Source organism: Lissotriton vulgaris, chromosome 1_1, assembly GCF_964263255.1.
Source record: "Lissotriton vulgaris chromosome 1_1, aLisVul1.2, whole genome shotgun sequence".
In the NCBI taxonomy this organism is placed as follows: Eukaryota; Metazoa; Chordata; class Amphibia; order Caudata; family Salamandridae; genus Lissotriton; species Lissotriton vulgaris.
Window position 1 is genome coordinate 1,733,854,423 of NC_141685.1, and position 18,101 is coordinate 1,733,872,523.

At 40.7% G+C, this 18,101-nt stretch overlaps 1 protein-coding gene across 3 annotated transcripts in view; it reads right to left on the reverse strand.

The window, feature by feature from the left end:
- Positions 1-18,101, reverse strand: part of NUP107 (nucleoporin 107) — a 590,137-nt gene that overhangs the window by 503,517 nt on the left and 68,519 nt on the right. For all 3 annotated transcript variants that reach the window (XM_086919004.1, XM_086919006.1, XM_086919003.1), the window contains exon 6: positions 11,332-11,435. In XM_086919004.1, coding sequence (XP_086775130.1) covers positions 11,332-11,435 — 104 coding nt within the window. The remainder of the gene's footprint in view (positions 1-11,331; positions 11,436-18,101) is intronic.

The following is an 18,101-nucleotide window of genomic DNA, read 5'->3' on the forward strand; positions in this document are numbered from 1 at the left end:
CATATACAATCGCTACATGAGAGCATTGCCACTTGTCACAGTCTAGTCAAGATCCACTGGAGAACTGTGCAAAGTGCTACTACAAGCACCATAAGGAGAAAGGCACCAGGCACAGTGGGCTAAGAAGAAAAACACCAGGGTCCCTGGGAACTGGAAATCAAAAGGTCTTAATGTTGGCTTCCAGGACTTCTTACCAGTTTTTTTGCAACTTTGTGCAGTTACCGAAAAGGTGTGTGAGAGCAATGCTGGTTCACCGCACTCTTATCTGGGGTTACCCAAGCTATGCTGCTTCTCTGTTGCATTATACCAGTATAATTAAAACTTGCAACTGTTTCCCTTCCAGTGGTGACATTTTATACTTTCTTGGGTATTTGTTAATTAATCTTTTTTCATTCAACTTCAGTCAGTTCCCACACTGTGGTTGCGATTAGTAGTATTCTGTAGGTTCTGAAAATCACTTTCCTGTTTCCCCTCAACATTTTGAGTTTCTTGTGCATATGGTTTATTCATCGGGTGCAGTACCCAATGTCTGAGGTGCAGGCACCGGTATCTCCGCTGTGTCTATGAAAATGCCAAACTCCTTCAAAAAGATTTACATTGTCATTTATAGAATAGGAAGCCACATAGAAGGCACGTATGGCCCCTCAGGGTTGTGAAGCAGCTTTTGTCTAGTCTTTCAGAGAAGTCTGAGTTTATTGCATAATGGATTGACGGGGAAGACAGATTAGGTCAATCCTTTGATCTCAAAGATCTTATACCACGTGCCTACTGTGGCCTGCCTAGCTAGAGAGAATGCAATTCCAACACCTATGTTTCCTGACAAGCCAAGGGAACATCCATAGAGACGTTCCTGCTATACGGTGGTTAAGAAGACACCAAAGTTTGGCACTCTGCCCCACTCACAGGTCACCAGGTGCCGCAACTGCGAGGCCTGGTAATAGCTCAATGTTTGGGACAGCCATTTTTACATTGGAGGGGTAAATGTATGTGATTACGTACCATTCTGGGTCTTTTTCGATTTCATATACAGTTGTTTACCAAAGCTTTAAATTGTTTAATGATTGAGGGTACTCGCATGGAAAGGACGGTCTTCAAACAACTGCTAGCTTAGGGAAACTGGACATCTTAACAGCTATTATTCTGCCTAGCAATGATAATGATGGAGTTCCTTTGAGCCAGGGATGCAATTCATAGAAAAGAAAAATTCAGTGAAATTGTAGACTGGACCGGGCTAGCTGCACACAGTAATAAGTGAGAGCAAAAGAACTGGGGAAAGGGGTCCAAGCACGATTGCACCTATCCAAAGTACTGCCTTATTCAATCTTATTGGTGCCACGGATCGGAGATTCTAGGTCCCCTAAATCTCCAAGAACAACTAATTGTCCCAACTTTCAATTTGTATCAATATTGATCCAGCACACAAAGTTCTTTTTTATAAAATATATACAATGGTAACCACAATTTAGCAAATCAAAGTAGTGAAGCATTCAGTAGCAGAATCAACGATGTTATTTTTGAAGTTCAATCTTTATTTAATCTTCATAACGCACTGTAGCCAGCGCGTTTCGTCCTCCACGGACTTCTTCAGGGCTACAAATAATACATATATATATACAAACAATTATTATATATATACAATATATACACTATTTTACAATTTAAAAGCACAAATTATTTCATTCATATCTATACATTCTTTTGTAAGAAGGAAAAGTGGAGTTTTTAAACATTTTCCACATTTCTTTTTTTAATAAAACCGTTTCTAGAAAACACATTTCCTCTGAAATTATCATTATACAAATGAACACATTTGTCAGACAGTGAACCTCTGTTATCTCATTCTACTGATTCTGCTACCTTCTTTTCGTTACAGATCCACATTAAGTAAAGAGTGGCTATTTGGAAGATAAAGGATGAACAATTGGGGGCCTTTAGGATTGATTATCTATACAACGTGGGGTGGGCTCCTGCATTTAAATTTAAGAGTATTGGTTGATGGATGGCAGAAATTTAGCTTACCAAATAGAGTTCTTCTTAAAATGTCAATGTAGGAATCTATCCTTGCGTCCAGTCTAATTAATACTGGGTATCTAATAGGGAAAACATGGCCTTAATATAAATACGATGAAAACTATCAAAATATAATGTTTAGACTTTTGCATTTATTTATGTTGACAACATACCTTCAATGAGATCTCCACTACTTCTCCATTTTTATTATTCACTTTTAATGGAGGGGAATATGTTTTCAAGTATCAAAGTCACTCAGGTAAGGTAGCCCGGTATAGTTGGAATTCTGGATGGGAACAGAGAAATGACGCAAAATGTTCTATGGCTATTTAAAAGCGGATAATAATGCAAATTACTTTTTTTCTAAAGGGTAAGGTATCAAGTCTAACTAGCAGTAGCACTTTAAGGCTCAAATGTTAATTGGGGAACTCTATCAATCTTCTATTATAATCCTCACTGAGCGAATGATTTATAAATTCACATGTCTAAAGAAGAATTATTCCTTGTTAGACAAAAATATGTTAATGGGAATGCAGTTCGGCTTTTAAAAGATATTAGACATATCTTGCTCCCCTCGCAGCAACCTCCGTTATGACCGCCATATTGGAAAACTAAGGTTTCCCTTCAATTGTATAAACAGTATGGAGCTCTCTCCTTGCAGAGGGCTCAATACATTCGTAAATTCAAAAGATTTAAGAATTACCCATATATTTGAGGCAAAAAAGACTTGGGGGTATATACGAGTCTATAGAGTTCTAATCTACCAAAAAGCGCCAGACCCCTTCTTAATTAAAAGTTCTGTTTGAGTCGTGGTACTTACTTAAAGGTGGATTTCGGCCGGCTCCATCGAGTGGCGTCTTCCGTTGTAGCGTTTATTTACCGGAAAGCCGAGCCGCTTTTTATATTCTAGTTAATTGCTAAATGCAATACACCTGTGTTAGGTTGGTAGTGTCTTGGTGTCTTCCCCGGATTGTTTTTGCGCCATCTTTTAAGTCCTAGATTCGCTATTATATGCTTGTTATTTTCAAATTATTACCCGCATACATTTAATATTATAATTCTAAGCATCAAATACGTTTTTTTTCAATAAGTAGTAAATTAAGGTAACTTCTAGTCAATATTTTGAAAAACTATTTTATTTTAAATATGTCAATAAAATGATATTTATTGTCAACATATAATGTAACTAAAGACCGAGTCTTTTTTAATCTACACACGAGTTAGTGTAGTCGCTATACATGCCCGATTATTTCAAAAGAGTGTGATCATAGTCAATGTCCGATATCACCTAGGTTGTATCTGGGTCTCTGACCCCAATTATTTTGGCGCCATCTTAAGGATCTTAGTTTCTTGAGTATATGCTCATATTGTTATCAATTACGACCGTAAATATTTAGTATTATAGTACTAGAACAAAAATACGTTTTTCAGTAAGTTTATTATCCGATGGATAATGAATTAAAGTGATTTCTAGTTCATGTTTTAAAATTCTATTTTGGTATAAATATGTCGACATATTGATTTTTATCGTCAATATATAATCCAACAAAGGACTATATCATTTTCAATCTGTATATAAGTTAGTAAAGTGGCTTTACAGCCCAATTATTTTTAAAAGAGAACGATCATAATGACGATCCAGTGGCGCCATTTTAGATAGGTCTGTCAATGTTTGTATAAACTGTTTACCAGCGCCATTTTGGAGTGGTCTGGTATCGTTTGTTTAAGATTTTTTTAAGTGTCCAAAAGGAACGTCATTTTGGAACAGATTTTTAATCTAAATACAATCAACATATAATTAAGGATATTCCGTATTTTTTATTCTAAATTGTTAAATATTGAAATTAGGTCAGTGTTTTCAAGACTCCAGAAATGTAACACACAGGCACTTACTTGTGCACATTTTTGCACTCCAGTTAATCATGGAGTCTGCCTCAATAAGTCCAATTTTTAGCGCCATAGTGCAATATTAGAACATAAATGGGATATACATTATTCTAGTGATGTAGGCTTTCTAATGCCTACTACTTGCAACTAATATGACATAGGTAAATAATATAGAACACATAATTTTTTCACTCCAGTTTATCACGGAGTCTGCCTCAATAATTCCAATTCTTAGCGCCGTATTACAGTATTAGAACATGAGTGAGATGAACATTATTATGGTGATATAGACTTTCTAATGCCTGCTACTTCCAGCTAATATGACATAGGTATATATTATAAAACACATAATTTACATGAGTTTATAAGATAAATATCAATGAACAATATACAGAAATGCTATTCAAATCCTTCTCGGTATTGTTATAAGAATCATAAACATCTGCCTATGCATTATTGACAGACACATCAAGCTTTGTAACATATAGTTTTATACTGTATTATACAAAAATCTTGTTTCTTAATCTTTTTGCTTTCTCAGTTACAGATTAGCATTAAATGTCCACAGAATTACAATACCAGATTGAATTGTTCCTTTTATTGCGCCTAATTACAAGAAATTATGCAGTTCGTTATTGGTGTTCAGCCCTAAAGCCGTCGTTCTTAATCTACAAATCCATCCTGCTTCTGCTTTTCTTAGGGACAATTCTCTATTTCCACCCCTCAGAGGAGTCTGTATGTGTTCAAGTGCATGAAACCAGACATCCCTTTCGGTTGGATGATTTTCCTGTATGTGTATCGCCACCGGGTATCTCACATCATTATTTCTTATGGCTCTAATATGTTCTTGTATTCTGATCTTTAAACATCTAATACTGCTACCTATATACACTTTGTTGCAGGCACAGCCCAAAGCGTATACAGTGTATGTAGTGTTGCAATTGATGAAAGACCTAATGTCATATTCCCTTTTGGTGTTATATTTGAATTTCGTTTTTTTATTGTGGCCATATTGACAAATGGCGCATGAGCCACAAATAAAACAAGCATTGGAAATGCAATAGGTCTCGCATTAGGAAAGTTTGAGCAATTGGTATTGTAAAGGACACTTTTTTTATTTATGTGTTGGTTTTGAAAATAGCAAAAGTAATAGCTTTGTCAGTTACAATGTCAATAGTTTTAACTTTCGCAAATGTGACAGCTATAGCATTTGTAATGCAATGTGTGTTGTCTTTACGTGACTTAGATGTATTGATATTGCAAATAACAATGGCTTTTAATTTTGCAAATAATTAATACTTGAATAAAATTTATTGTAATTTATAATGGCAATAGCTTAAACGTTTGTAAATTAATTTTGTGACGATTATGTTCAGTGTATTTTATTGTGACGAAAATCCAAGAACATTGCATTTGCACCTGGTGGTGGATGTGGTGGTGGTGGGTGTGGTGGATGTGGTGGTGGATGCGGTGGTGGTGGTGGATGTGGATGTCATGGTGGATGTGGAGGTGATGGTGGATGTGGTGGTGGATGCGGTGGAGCATGTGGTGGATGTGGTGGTGGATGTCATGGTGGATGTGGGTGGGGGAAGGGAGAGGTTAAGGAAGATAACATTAGATTGGCATTGTGGCGACGAAAACATCTATGCCATGCCACACTTAGTGTCATGCGTGAGGACTCAACAATGTCTAGGGAAGAGTGTTAGACTGAGTGCTCAATTGGGCAAGTCTGTGATACGCGGATTGCAAGGCCAGTAGTTAACCAGCCGATGCGAGTGGTGAAGAGATGATGTTGGTTTAAAAACTGTTTACAACTGTAGAATGAGGAGTGAAGGTAACTTGCCGCTGCGAGTGGTGAAAGGATAGTGATCTAATGTTCGCTTTATAACGCCGAGAAATTGTTACAAATGTGCAAGAGCTGGTTTCAAGGAGAGTTCGGGCAGTGCTGTGGTAGACAACGATGCGTAAAGGATTCTGGATGGAGCACAAACCTCGGGCAGTGGGCGGACAGCAAAACAATGGAAACGTGTCACTGAACCGGTCTTCACAGAGACCTGAAGACCGGTACGCAATTACTTGGAGGTATCAGGCGAAAGTGGCGGGAATTACAAACAGCACTCGTCAATCAGTGCTGCGCCACATTCAAAGTGAGGACTAGTGCAGGCACTAAGAAGGGGGTAAAAATTCAAGGTTAGGCATTTACCTTGTGGAAGTTAAGTGAATAAAATGAACGCAGAAGAATTGCGAGTGTGCGCTCAATTTAAAGCTTCAAGATAAGGAGTTACTGTTCTCAATGGAGCGGTGAAACAATGCCATTCTGAACTGTATGCTTCATGTTGCTAGACGGTCACACACAGTGTGCTGATACACTGCAAAAACAAGCAAGGCATATAAGGAAGGGTCAATTACTGGTTAAAACCTCACGGAATTCTCGGGGGCCAACAACAACGAACGCTTACCAGATAAGCCGCAGTATGCCTCAAGCGATCAACCCGACTGACGGGGTGTGTGTGTGCCGTCCGTGCCTATACACGATCGTGATTGTGCACTATACCGCAAACTAGGCGTCAAGGGGCGCCATCTTGGGTGAGAAAAAGTGAGATAGAACAAGGTTGTGCTGGGAGAGAGAGAGTGGGGAGGAGAGTAGGAGGAGGAGGGGGGAGGAGAGTAGGAGGAGGAGGGGGGAGGAGAGTAGGGGAGGCACGGCCTAGCGGCCGTGCAACCAAGAAGTGAGGGGGTGGAGCTGGGGGAGGCTGTGAGAGAGAGAGTGGGGAGGAGAGTAGGAGGAGGAGGGGGGGTGGAGAGTAGGCGGAGGAGGGGGGCCAAAAGAGACAAGACGGAGGGAAGGCGCCTGAGGGAAAATACATGCAAGGCAGGCGGCTGGGGGCATGTGCACGCGCTTTTAAGCTCAATGCGCATGCGCATTGAGCTTGAATTTCACGGGCACTGCGAGGAATCGCCACGATTCCTTGCAAGTTGGTTAAAGACTGTTTAAGCCCCCATAGTCTCGCAAGCTCGATGCGCATAGACAGGCGAGACCTAAAAAACGGCTGGTTTATTGGCTGGCCATGTGATCTTATTAGTCTTCTTTTCATCTTTCACATAGCTTGGACATAATATCTTTTTTAGATTTTCTCCCCTTTTATACACAACCTTGGGTTTTACTGATATTGTGCCCTGGGGCATCTTTCCTGGTGCGATTATGTGCCAGTTTTTGCGTAAGATGTTGTACACATGATTACTATATACATCATACTTCGTTATAAACATGATTTTGTCTATATTCTCCTTTTTTTTCTTGTTCTTATTGATACTACTCTTTAAGGTGGTTTTACGATCCACCGTTTTAATCCTTGATTCTGCTTTGTCTAAGCACTCGTTTGTATACCCTCTTTCATTAAAGGCATTTCTCATGGATTTGACATGTTTTTGAAAGTTTTTTTCTTGGCTGCAATGACGGTGAGCTCTTGTCATTTCTCCAAAGGGTATAGCATTTATTGTACCCCTGGGATGTGCACTCTCAGCATGTAAAATGCTGTTACACGCTGTGGGTTTTTTAAAAAATGTCACTTTCAATTTTGTTTCCATTGACATATAATCTAAGGTCCAAAAATTCGATGGATTCTTTAGTGCACATCCCAGGGGTACAATAAATGCTATACCCTTTGGAGAAATGACAAGAGCTCGCGGTAATTGCAGCCAAGAAAAAAACTTTCATGGTCATTTTTACATTAAATCTGTTCTTATTTAGATAGTTAAAATAGGCCATTAATTCAGTTAGTCCACCATTCCACAGAATGAGGATGTCATCAATGTATCTACCATAGAAGATTATATTATCATTCCACGGTTGTGACCCGGTTCCCCAGGCATGCCCGGTCTCATACAGGCCCATAAATAGGCCTGCATAGGACGGAGCAAACCATATTTAAAATAAAATAGTTTTTCAAAATATGGACTAGAAATTACCTTAATTTACTACTTATTGAATAACAAAACGTATTTGATGCTTAGAATTATAATATTAAATGTATGCGGGCAATAATTTGAAAATTGCGAGCATATAATAGCGAATCTAGGACTTTAAAGATGGCGCAAAAACAATCCGGGGAAGACACCAAGACACTACCAACCTAACACAGGTGTATTGCATTTAGCAATTAACTAGAATATAAAAAGCGGCTCGGCTTTCCGGTACATAAACGCTACAATGGAAGACGCCACGCGATGGAGCCGGCCGAAATCCACCTTTAAGTACCACAACTCGAACAGAACTTTTAATTAAGAATGGGTCTGGCGCTTTTTGGTAGATTAGAACTCTATAGACTCGTATATACCCCCCCCCCCCCCCCAAAGTCTTTTTTGCCTCAAATATATGGGTAATTCTTAAATCTTTTGAATTTACGAATGTATTGAGCCCTCTCCAAGGAGAGAGCTCCATACTGTTTATACAATTGAAGGGAAACCTTAGTTTTCCAATATGGCGGTCATAACGGAGGTTGCCGTGAGGGGAGCAAGATATGTCTAATATCTTTTAAAAGCCGAACTGCATTCCCATTAAGATATTTTTGTCTAACAAGGAATAATTCTTCTTTAGACATGTGAATTTATAAATCATTCGCTCAGTGAGGATTATAATAGAAGATTGATAGAGTTCCCCAATTAACATTTGAGCCTTAAAGTGCTACTACTAGTTAGACTTGATACCTTACCCTTTAGAAAAAAAAGTAATTTGCATTATTATCCGCTTTTAAATAGCCATAGTACATTTTGCGTCATTTCTCTGTTCCCATCCAGAATTCCAACTATACCGGGCTACCTTACCTGAGTGACTTTGATACTTGAAAACATATTCCCCTTCATTAAAAGTGAGTAATAAAACATGGAGAAGTAGGGGAGATTTTATTGAAGGTATATTGTCAACATAAATAAATGCAAAAGTCTAAACATTATATTTTGATAGTTTTGATCGGATTTATATTAGGCCATGTTTTCCCTATTAGATACCCAGTATTAATTGGACTGGACGCAAGGATAGATTCCTACATTGACATTGTAAGAAGAAATCTCTTTATTTGGTAAGCTAAATTTCTGCCATCAACCAATACTCTTAAATTTAAATGCATGAGCCCACCCCACGTTGTATAGATAATAAATCCTAAAGGCCCCCAATTGTTCATCCTTTATCTTCCAAATAGCCACTCTTTACTTAATGTGGATCTGTAACGAAAAGAAGGTAGCAGAATCAGTAGAATGAGATAACAAAGGTTCACTCTCTGACAAATGTGTTCATTTGTATAATGATAATTTCAGAGGAAATGTGTTTTTTAGAAACGGTTTTATTAAAAAAAGAAATGTGGAAAATGTTTAAAAACTCCAGTTTTCCTTCTTTCAAAAGAATGTATAGATATGAATGAAATAATTTGTGCTTTTAAATTGTAAAATAGTGTGTATATATAATAATCGTTTGTATATATATATGTATTATTTGTAGCCCTGAAGAAGTCCGTGGAGGACGAAACGCGTTGGCTACAGTGCGTTATGAAGATTAAATAAAGATTGAACTTCAAAAATAACATCGTTGATTCTGCTACTGAACGCTTCACTACTTTGATTTGCTAAACAGTAATAAGTGGCTGCCTTATCAGCCCAACGAAACGGAAAGTTAACCCTCATAAAAACTGCTTGTTCTTTCTGTTTTCTCAAGGGAAACATTTCTAATTTATGAACATTAATTTTGAAGTCAGAGATAATGCCAAACACATTTAGCTTTTCCGCAGGTGGAGGGACTGACTCTTCCTTATCAGATACACGTCTCAAAATGACATCTGCAAACATACTAATCTTGGACACTCCAGATTCTTGCGATTTTGCATTTCAAAAAAATTTACCTGAAAATACCTCTGAAGTCTGTTACAGCAATTTTAAAGGCACTGGCCACAATAAAAGAAAATAAACCTTGAAGTTGGTTGGCAGAGTGACAACGGTTAAGAAAGTGTGTTAGAAAACGGTAAGAACGTTCTCAGTGATGTCTAAACCTGCAATTCTCGTTAATACTTTTTTACTTAAAAAAGCTGTCTGAACATCTAAATCTCGACAATCCACTACTTAATCACATTAATAGCTAGGAAATTGCAGTGGCTGCTGGGTTTTGACAAATATTTGTATGTTCCTAGGTGAAAGCATTTTGAGGCGCATATTGTATCCTATATAAAAGAAGTATGACCCATGAGTCATGTGTGGTTACATTAATGAGCCAAAAGAGGTCAGAGGAAAAATTAAAGTAAGGTGGAGGTTTCAATTGGTGCTAGTTTGGAAGGTTGAAAATCTACAGGTTCAGAGTACCCGTTTGTTGAGGGTTAGCTATTGGTCCGTCTGTGAGTCATTAAGCCAGTGAAATGATGAGAGCACAATTGCAATCTAAGCGCCCGACAAAATTAGTATTCAAGATGATCGGAAATGATTCAATGGGCCTAAGCGACTTGGCGGGTAAATTCTGAGCAGTTGTCCCTTTCACCTGGACTACCTATAGATCATCCAATTACTTCTCAAGCAGGTCAGTCTTCCATGTGTTGCTCAGCATCCCACTTAGAAATGTATATGTTTAATCATGGAGTGATTTAAAGTCGTTTTAAAGTCTAGCCAGGAGTACAATTCTTGCCTGGCTACCAGACTTATTGTTTTACTTTGTTTCAGTTTGTCATTTTACTCCAGTCACTATACCTGCTTCAGAGGGAAGAAAATTAACATGAACTCTACATATTACTATGAAGCTCTTTCAGAAGGCAGGAGTACTGCACTTCTTGTATACACAGTGTTAATCAACAGGCTTCATTTTAGCTTCTTAAAGCTCAACTTGTATGCTTTCAGTCTGTAGTACCTATGGCTGTAAGCATGGAAGGGGTCTTTTGGAAGAGTTGGGATTTCTGGTAGCCAACTCTAAGAACACTATCAGGTTGTCGCTCACCTCTTACACTCTAAGCAGGGTATTTGGAGAGCTACGTTTGTTCGCTGTGTGCTGCATATGCTACCCAGCACACACCAGTTTCTTAGCAATGCCACCTGGAAGCCATTTTCTCCAATACGTTTTTAGATTACAAATAGACTTTGCCTTCTAGCATGTGGCAATTAAGCGATCAAATGCAACATTTAAAAGTCCATAACAGAACCACATATATCTCTTCCATTTCAGGAACAATTTGAAACACAAGTGACCATGCATATATAACAGAATACTAAATTACTACAGCACTATTGTGCCCTTCACAAGTCTTAAACAGAGACCAAAGTGCAGTTGAAATAATGCAAAAAGCAACAAATGTCACAATTGTATAACATTGATAACTTGCAAAAATGATTACCAAGTTGCAACCCTACAACAGAAGAACTAGTGCAATGCCAAACGATGTCTAAATATGAGGCACTGAAACTCACCTGCTCCCTACATGCCGCTTCATAGTCCTGCACAAGTTCAAAAACAGCGCTTGAAGAATGCGTCTGAAAATACTGTAGGAAGTCTGAGAACATGCTCATAGTAGCTGCAAGATAAAACAGACAGTTAAAATGAAATTATGAGAATAACATTGAAATGATCGTTCCTAATGAAAGTAGACCACTTTTTCAACTGAACTAATAAATAAGGAGAGTGCCCTAATGCGCATCAAGTAGATAGTAATACAATGAATGTTCGAACTTTATCTATGCACTATCAGTGATATACTTCGATCGCTCAGGCAGGGTGAAGCAAAATCCCAACTTCTAAAGAATGCCCTGGTATTTTTCATCCTAAATGGTGCCACTGAAGACATACACCACAAGTCCTTAATAAATGGAGCAAATCAATAGTAGCAAAGTTAACCAATGGCATTTCCTTGTTACAGTTGTTCCACAAGGTACATGTAGGAAGCTGATTAGCCATATAGTGTAACAAAATGAGGTGAACTGCGCTGACAGTACAGGTATTCCTGATTAGTGCAGGGGCTTGCTATAACAATCTCAAAGTGTTACTTTTGTTGTAGTGTGGTCGAGGAGCCCTAGGTTTATCAGAGGGGATTGTTAGACATTTGTTGTACACACAGAGTCAATATATGAGACACTGACTTAATAAGGAAATTAGATGCCAATTTAGAAAAATAACAGACTAGTATATTAATTTAGACAGCAAAATATACTCTATTAGAAACTCATAAAATACAGCTGTCAGATTTGAGGCATGAGCCTCAAACACGGTATAGTTAACCAATGGGAGAAATGCACACTGCATGGGGTACTTACAATGGAGTTTCCAGGTTGTTCTTCTGGACTTAGGATAAGTAGGGGCCATGGTCCTTAGAACCATCAGCAGTTTTAGGTTACCTGTCCTGGTGTGTAGGGGTGCAGTGGTGCTGGTCGCAAAGGTAGCCTCGAATGCTACAGCTGAAGTCGATGGGAACACTAACAAAAATAAACTGCAAGTGGGGACTTGCGGTCAAGTTCATCAGAACCCAAAGGGAGGGGGTTCAGTTCTTGAGGGTCTCTGAAGAAAGGGTGCACTGTCGGTAGGCTCAGACTCAGGCTGTGAGGCTTGGGTACAGAGGTGTTTTGTCCGGCAAGTCGTTTGTGTTGAAGGCTTTCATTTGTTAGGTCGACCTGACCTTGGTGCAGAACGGTTTTTGAGGGTCATGGTGTCGCCATACTTGGTGGGAAGACGTATCTGACCTCCAAGAGCACGGTGACCTCCTCCTGGGCAGCTGCTGCATCGGTGAACCCTGTGGTGAAAAGATCGGTGACCCAGACGTTGTGGCTGGTAGCTGCAGGGAAGCAGCTCCTTCACTTCAAGGGAGATGCTGACAGGTTGGCAGCACTCCAAGGACGAGTCTGAGCTTTGCAATTATCGAGACAGGAGCAGGCAGGAATGGTTTGGTTCCAAACCAACACCTAATCCACAGTTGCGTTCTTTAGGCGCTTTTTTCCTTCTTCTTTGGTCAGGATGAGGTTCTGCGATTTCAGATCTCATCCCGTATTTAGCCGCCATTTTGTGTCTTGTCGCCATTTTGTGTTGCCCTCACTCAGGCGGCATGGGGAACGCGATGCTTTTGCTTTTCCAGCTGCTACGTGTCCTTTCAGTTAAAAAGTAACTTCATTGTTAATCCATGTCTGGCTCAATTGATCCCTGTCTCAGCCGACTATTTGCCCTCTCCTATTCTTCTCTCATACTATCTTATCCAACTGGCCTTCACTATTCTCTCCTTGTATGCTCCTATCACACAACTATCCATTGAAATACACCAGCATGTCCTGCCACCTGCGAGAGGGGATTGTGAACACCATCACTGATTAATTTGTTGGGAGGGGAAACACACGGGGTCCGAGAAAGAGGCGTTTACTAGGATACCAGATAGCTTGTTTTCCAACTTTTCCTATTGGTTCGTTTTGTGTGTGCGAGTGTGGAGTGGGATATCTTAAATGTGTTTTGTATAAGAGATTGTACGCCACGGATTGAAGTGGCAGTCTCCTTAGAATCCACCCTTTGTGTAACTTCTGGGACAACTGTGCTTAGCTGCAGCTAATAAACCTGGCTTCCACGCTCAACGGAGTGTCTCGTGTCTCTGGTAGTAACAAGGCAGGTGAGCCCGGGGATTAAGGCGTGCCCTGCGCTGCCCGGCCCAGAAGGCCCGGTTCTCCAACTGGCGCCCAAAGTGGGGCGGTTTCAGTGGTAGCGGCTCAGCCCAAGGGTCGTGAGAAGCCCCGCAAGAAAATTCAGGAGGATTCGCGAGCCACACCAAGCGACCCCTGTATGTCGAAGCGGACCGAAGGTCTTTTGCAGCGCGGCTGCTCCTTCTCGACGGCTGCTGATGACTGCTGCCCTGACTACCGCCCTGCCTTGGACCCTCTGGTGATGATTGGTATCGCGAGACGTTAGGACAGACCTCCGTTGGCGTGAGAAGACCATCTAGTTAAGTATTTGTGGGTAGTGCCCACTTGTTGGTTTTGTTTTTGGTCTTTTTGTTATTCGCCTGTTGCAATAGTCGAAGCCGAGGGGTGAGTACTTTGGTACTGTGTTCTTTGCTTTCACTCCTTGAAGTTAGTGAACGGATCAGAGTGCTTGAAATGCCTGGTCTGAGCGGACTTAGGAAACTTTGTTGTTTTTGTTGTTCTAGGGATTCCCGGCTTGAGGAATCATGTCCGATTCCTCCGGTTGGAACTCCCACTTATGAGCTTTATTCTAAGCATGGTGTTGGTCCTATTGATTTTAACGATGCCTGGATTCGATACACAAAGAAAGATGGTGTCTTACGGTGGCCTCAAAATGGTAGTTTTGAGCCTGACATATTAGATCATTTGGAATCGATTCGGTTTAAAAGAAAAGCCCGGCCGGCAATGTTTGACTCTTTCCGCCTTTGGCGTAAAGAAGACAAACAGAAAGAAATTAAGAAAGCAAAACGAGATAGGAAAATGAAAGATATGACGGTTCTACAACCTGCCCAGCAATTTAAAGACGATGAGACCGATCGAGTGATTGAAGTCTCAGATAGGCAGCATCGGATGGCAATAGATAGGTGCTATCCTGTGTTGCCCATACAACGTAAAGACTTTGAAGAAGATCCTTTAATGTCTCATTTACTGAAATTGCCTCGGCCTTATGCGCCAGGTACTGATGCACCTGTATTATTGCCACCTGCGCAACAACCTGTTGTTCAGCCAGGAGCTCCGGCTCCTGCACCTCCGGCTCTTCCAGTAATACCACCAGCACCTCCTTTGCCACAATCTTCTGTACCTCAGTCTCCTTTGCCTTTTGGATCTGTTGGAACAGATAGCCCTTCTCTGCCTTTGTTGAATACTTCATCTCCAGTTTTACTCTCCACTTCTTCTCCGAGGAGTAATAGACTAGTTAATACTGTTTCTGGTTTTTTTCTCCCCTATCTTTGGTTCGTTTAATAGGACTCCTGCTTTCTCTAGAAGACAATCTCTTAGCCAACTCCCAGATTCTGAGGAACGGGTTGTGCTTGACTCCCTTGCTCATAAATGGATGATGAATGGTCCATTATATAGTGTACCCGATATTTTGAGTACCTTTCTTCAATGAAATGCACCTACGCAAAGATACGTTTTTTATGTTATATGTGATGCGCTCATTAAAGGTTGGGAGAATATGGAGTTTGACCTAACTCCTCAGGGTTTGCTGGAGATACAGAATAACTTCGATAAGGGACTTATAGTGGGTCCTGATGTTCAGGATGCCATACAGACACTTGTTGCTTTTAGGACTTTGCAGGATCAGGTTCGGGAATAGTCCGAGAAGAATACAGTTAAACAGAAAACGAAGAATTATCCTATGAGAGAAGTTCCTCCGGTATGGAGGGAAGCAGTTCCCCAAGCAGGTAATATTCCACCTATCCCTGCTCATTTTCAGCGTGTATGGGTACATGTTCCTTGGAAGGGAGCTGAAGTTGTAGCACTTAAACAGTCTTTGCCGGACCCTCGTAAAAATCATGCTGGCTATTATAAAGAGTTGTCCCAGACTGATGCATGTCTTATGAATTTGGCCGATATTGATCTGTTGATGGGGAATGTCGTTCCACAAGCATTGTGGGCTCGGATTCGTAGAGAGGATCACGACCAAGCTTTAGGTGGTAGTTGGAATGATATAGTTGCCGCGGATGCAGCACAAGCGGGTGGTGCTAAGCCAGATGATTTGATTACACAGTTGCCTGGTAGAATAATAACTTTAATGAAGACAATGATGCCTGCTTTACGCGTCAACTGGGATAAGCTTGCTGCGTGCAAGCAGAAAAAGGATGAGAGTGTTTCCTATTTCTTTACTCGGTTCGAGGAGACGTTTAAAATCGACCATAGTGGTCAGGACTTGAGTACTGAAGGGGGACAGCAATTATTTGTGGATAAATTTGTTTTTAATTTACTTCCTGAATTATCTCAAAAATTAAAAGATGATTCGGAAAGCTCTTGGGCTGTTCCTTCATCTGCTCAAATATTGGCTACTGCTCAATATTATGAGAATAGGCACAAGGAGGAATAAGATAAAGCTGAGAAGAAGACCAAGGATTTAAAAACGAAAGTTCTTCTTCAGTAGGCTTATCCTCCTCGTTCTGGTCAGCGTCAGTTCCAGCAACCTATTCAGTCTCAAAGGTTACTGCAGAAACCGGAGCCTTTTGTTCCGTGACCTTTTCTGGGTCCGAATCAGTGCGCCTATTGTAAAAAGGAAGGCCATTTTAAGAATAGCTGTCCGGTTTTATTGGAGCGTAATGGTGGATTTTAAGGGTCGCGGGCCGTGGTGGTCTTCAGTCAGCACCTAGAGGTAGAGGGCGAGGTACGTTGCTTCAGGGGCAGCGTTCCTTTTCCCCTCAGAACTCTTCAAATTATTTTGATCAGCAGAATACTCAGTCTGCGCAGTATTATAATGATGAATATTGTGTGGATGGGGAGGTTCAGGATTTTCATTCTAGTTAGGACAGCCGTGGACAAAGAAAGGGAGTCTTATCAGTTCCAGTGGGCCTTACATTGAGGTAGTTGCTTTGGGTGTTGCAGAGTCATTTCTTTTGGATACTGGTGCAATGAGTAGTTCTATGATTCATTCAAAACTCCCTGGGGCACCTTTGTCTGGCTTAACGAACGTTTCTGTAGGATTCTCTGGCGCCCCAGTTGCTAACCCAGTTTCTTGTTCTTTGCCTCTTTCAATTGGTCCTTACGATCTGAAAGCTCCACTCATTTTGACGACTGGTTGGAGAGAATTTGTTGGGTCTGGATTTGTTGAAGCGTCTTCATGCAACGTTGTACTGTTCCCCCTCTGGTGTGCGTCTTACTTTGGGTGAGAAATTGGTTTCTCCCATATATCTATCGAAGGATAGTTTTCCACCCAAATTGCAGTCTCTTCCTTCCACACTCAACGATGTTGGTTTACTACAAATTCCTCCTAATGTGGTTACTATCAAGTCTAATGTCAAATTGCCACGTATTCCGCAATACAAGATCTCTAATGATGGTCAGCGAGCCTTGATGGCTATTATTTATGATCTAGTTCAGAAAGGTGTGGTTGAGGAAACAAGAGGTAATGTTTGCAATAGTCCTGTTCTCCCTGTTCTTAAACGTAGCGATCCTTCTCAACCACCTGTGTATCGTTTTGTGATTGAACTTCAGGAGGCCAACAAGATTGTTGTCCCCCAGTTTCCTGTTGTTCCAGATATTACTGCTCTACTTACCATGATACCCGCTTCAGCGGCATGGTTTTCTGTTATCGATCTGAAGAATGCTTTCTTTAGTATTCCCATTGCGGAGGAAAGCAGAGATATTTTTGGCTTCTCTCTTGGAGGCCGAAGCTTCCGGTTCAAGAGTGCTCCTCAGGTTTATTGTGAGAGTCCCTCTATCTACAGTCAAGCTTTGAAATCTCAGCTTGATGCGTTTGCTTTGCCTTCAGGTGCTACTTTGATACAATATGTTGATGACTTGCTGATTGCTGCCGATTAAGAGGATATTTGTAAGGATGTGACGGTTTCTTTATTGCGTCATTTGTCTGACTTACATCATAAAGTGTCTCCTTCTAAATTGCAATATTGTCGCCAAGAAGTTACCTACTTAGGTCATCTCTTGTCGAAGGAGGGAAGGCGATTGACCCCAGAGCGAATTCAAGCCATTGCACAAATGTCTGAACCAACCACACAAAGGGAGGTACGTGCCTTTCTGGGTATTACCTCATTTTGTAGGCAATGGATTCCGAATTTTTCTTTGTTAGCTAAGCCCTTGCTGGCGCTTACGTTGAAAGATACGCCACAACCCCTCCCTTGGACCGATGAATGTCGAAAGAGTTTTTCAGATTTACGTGATGCTTTGTGTTCTGCACCTGTGTTAGGTACTCCGGATTACAATAAGCCTTTTAGACTATGTTCACGAAAGAGAAGGTTGTGCATTGTCAGTTTTAACACAACAATAGACAAACAGCAGCCATGAGCCTATTTTTCGGCTATGTTGGATCCAGTAGCCAAGGCATTACCTAGTTGTCTCAGAGCTAGAGCTGCGGCAGCAATTTCTATTCGACAGTCTGCTGGATTGGTATTGGACAACACCCTTGTTGTCATGGTGCCACATACAGTAGATACTCTTTTAAACAGAACTAAGACACAACATTTGGCGAGTGTTTGCTTGTCTGGATATGAGCTAACACTTTTGGCTGGTCATATACATATCAAGTGGTGCAATACTCTGAACCCAGC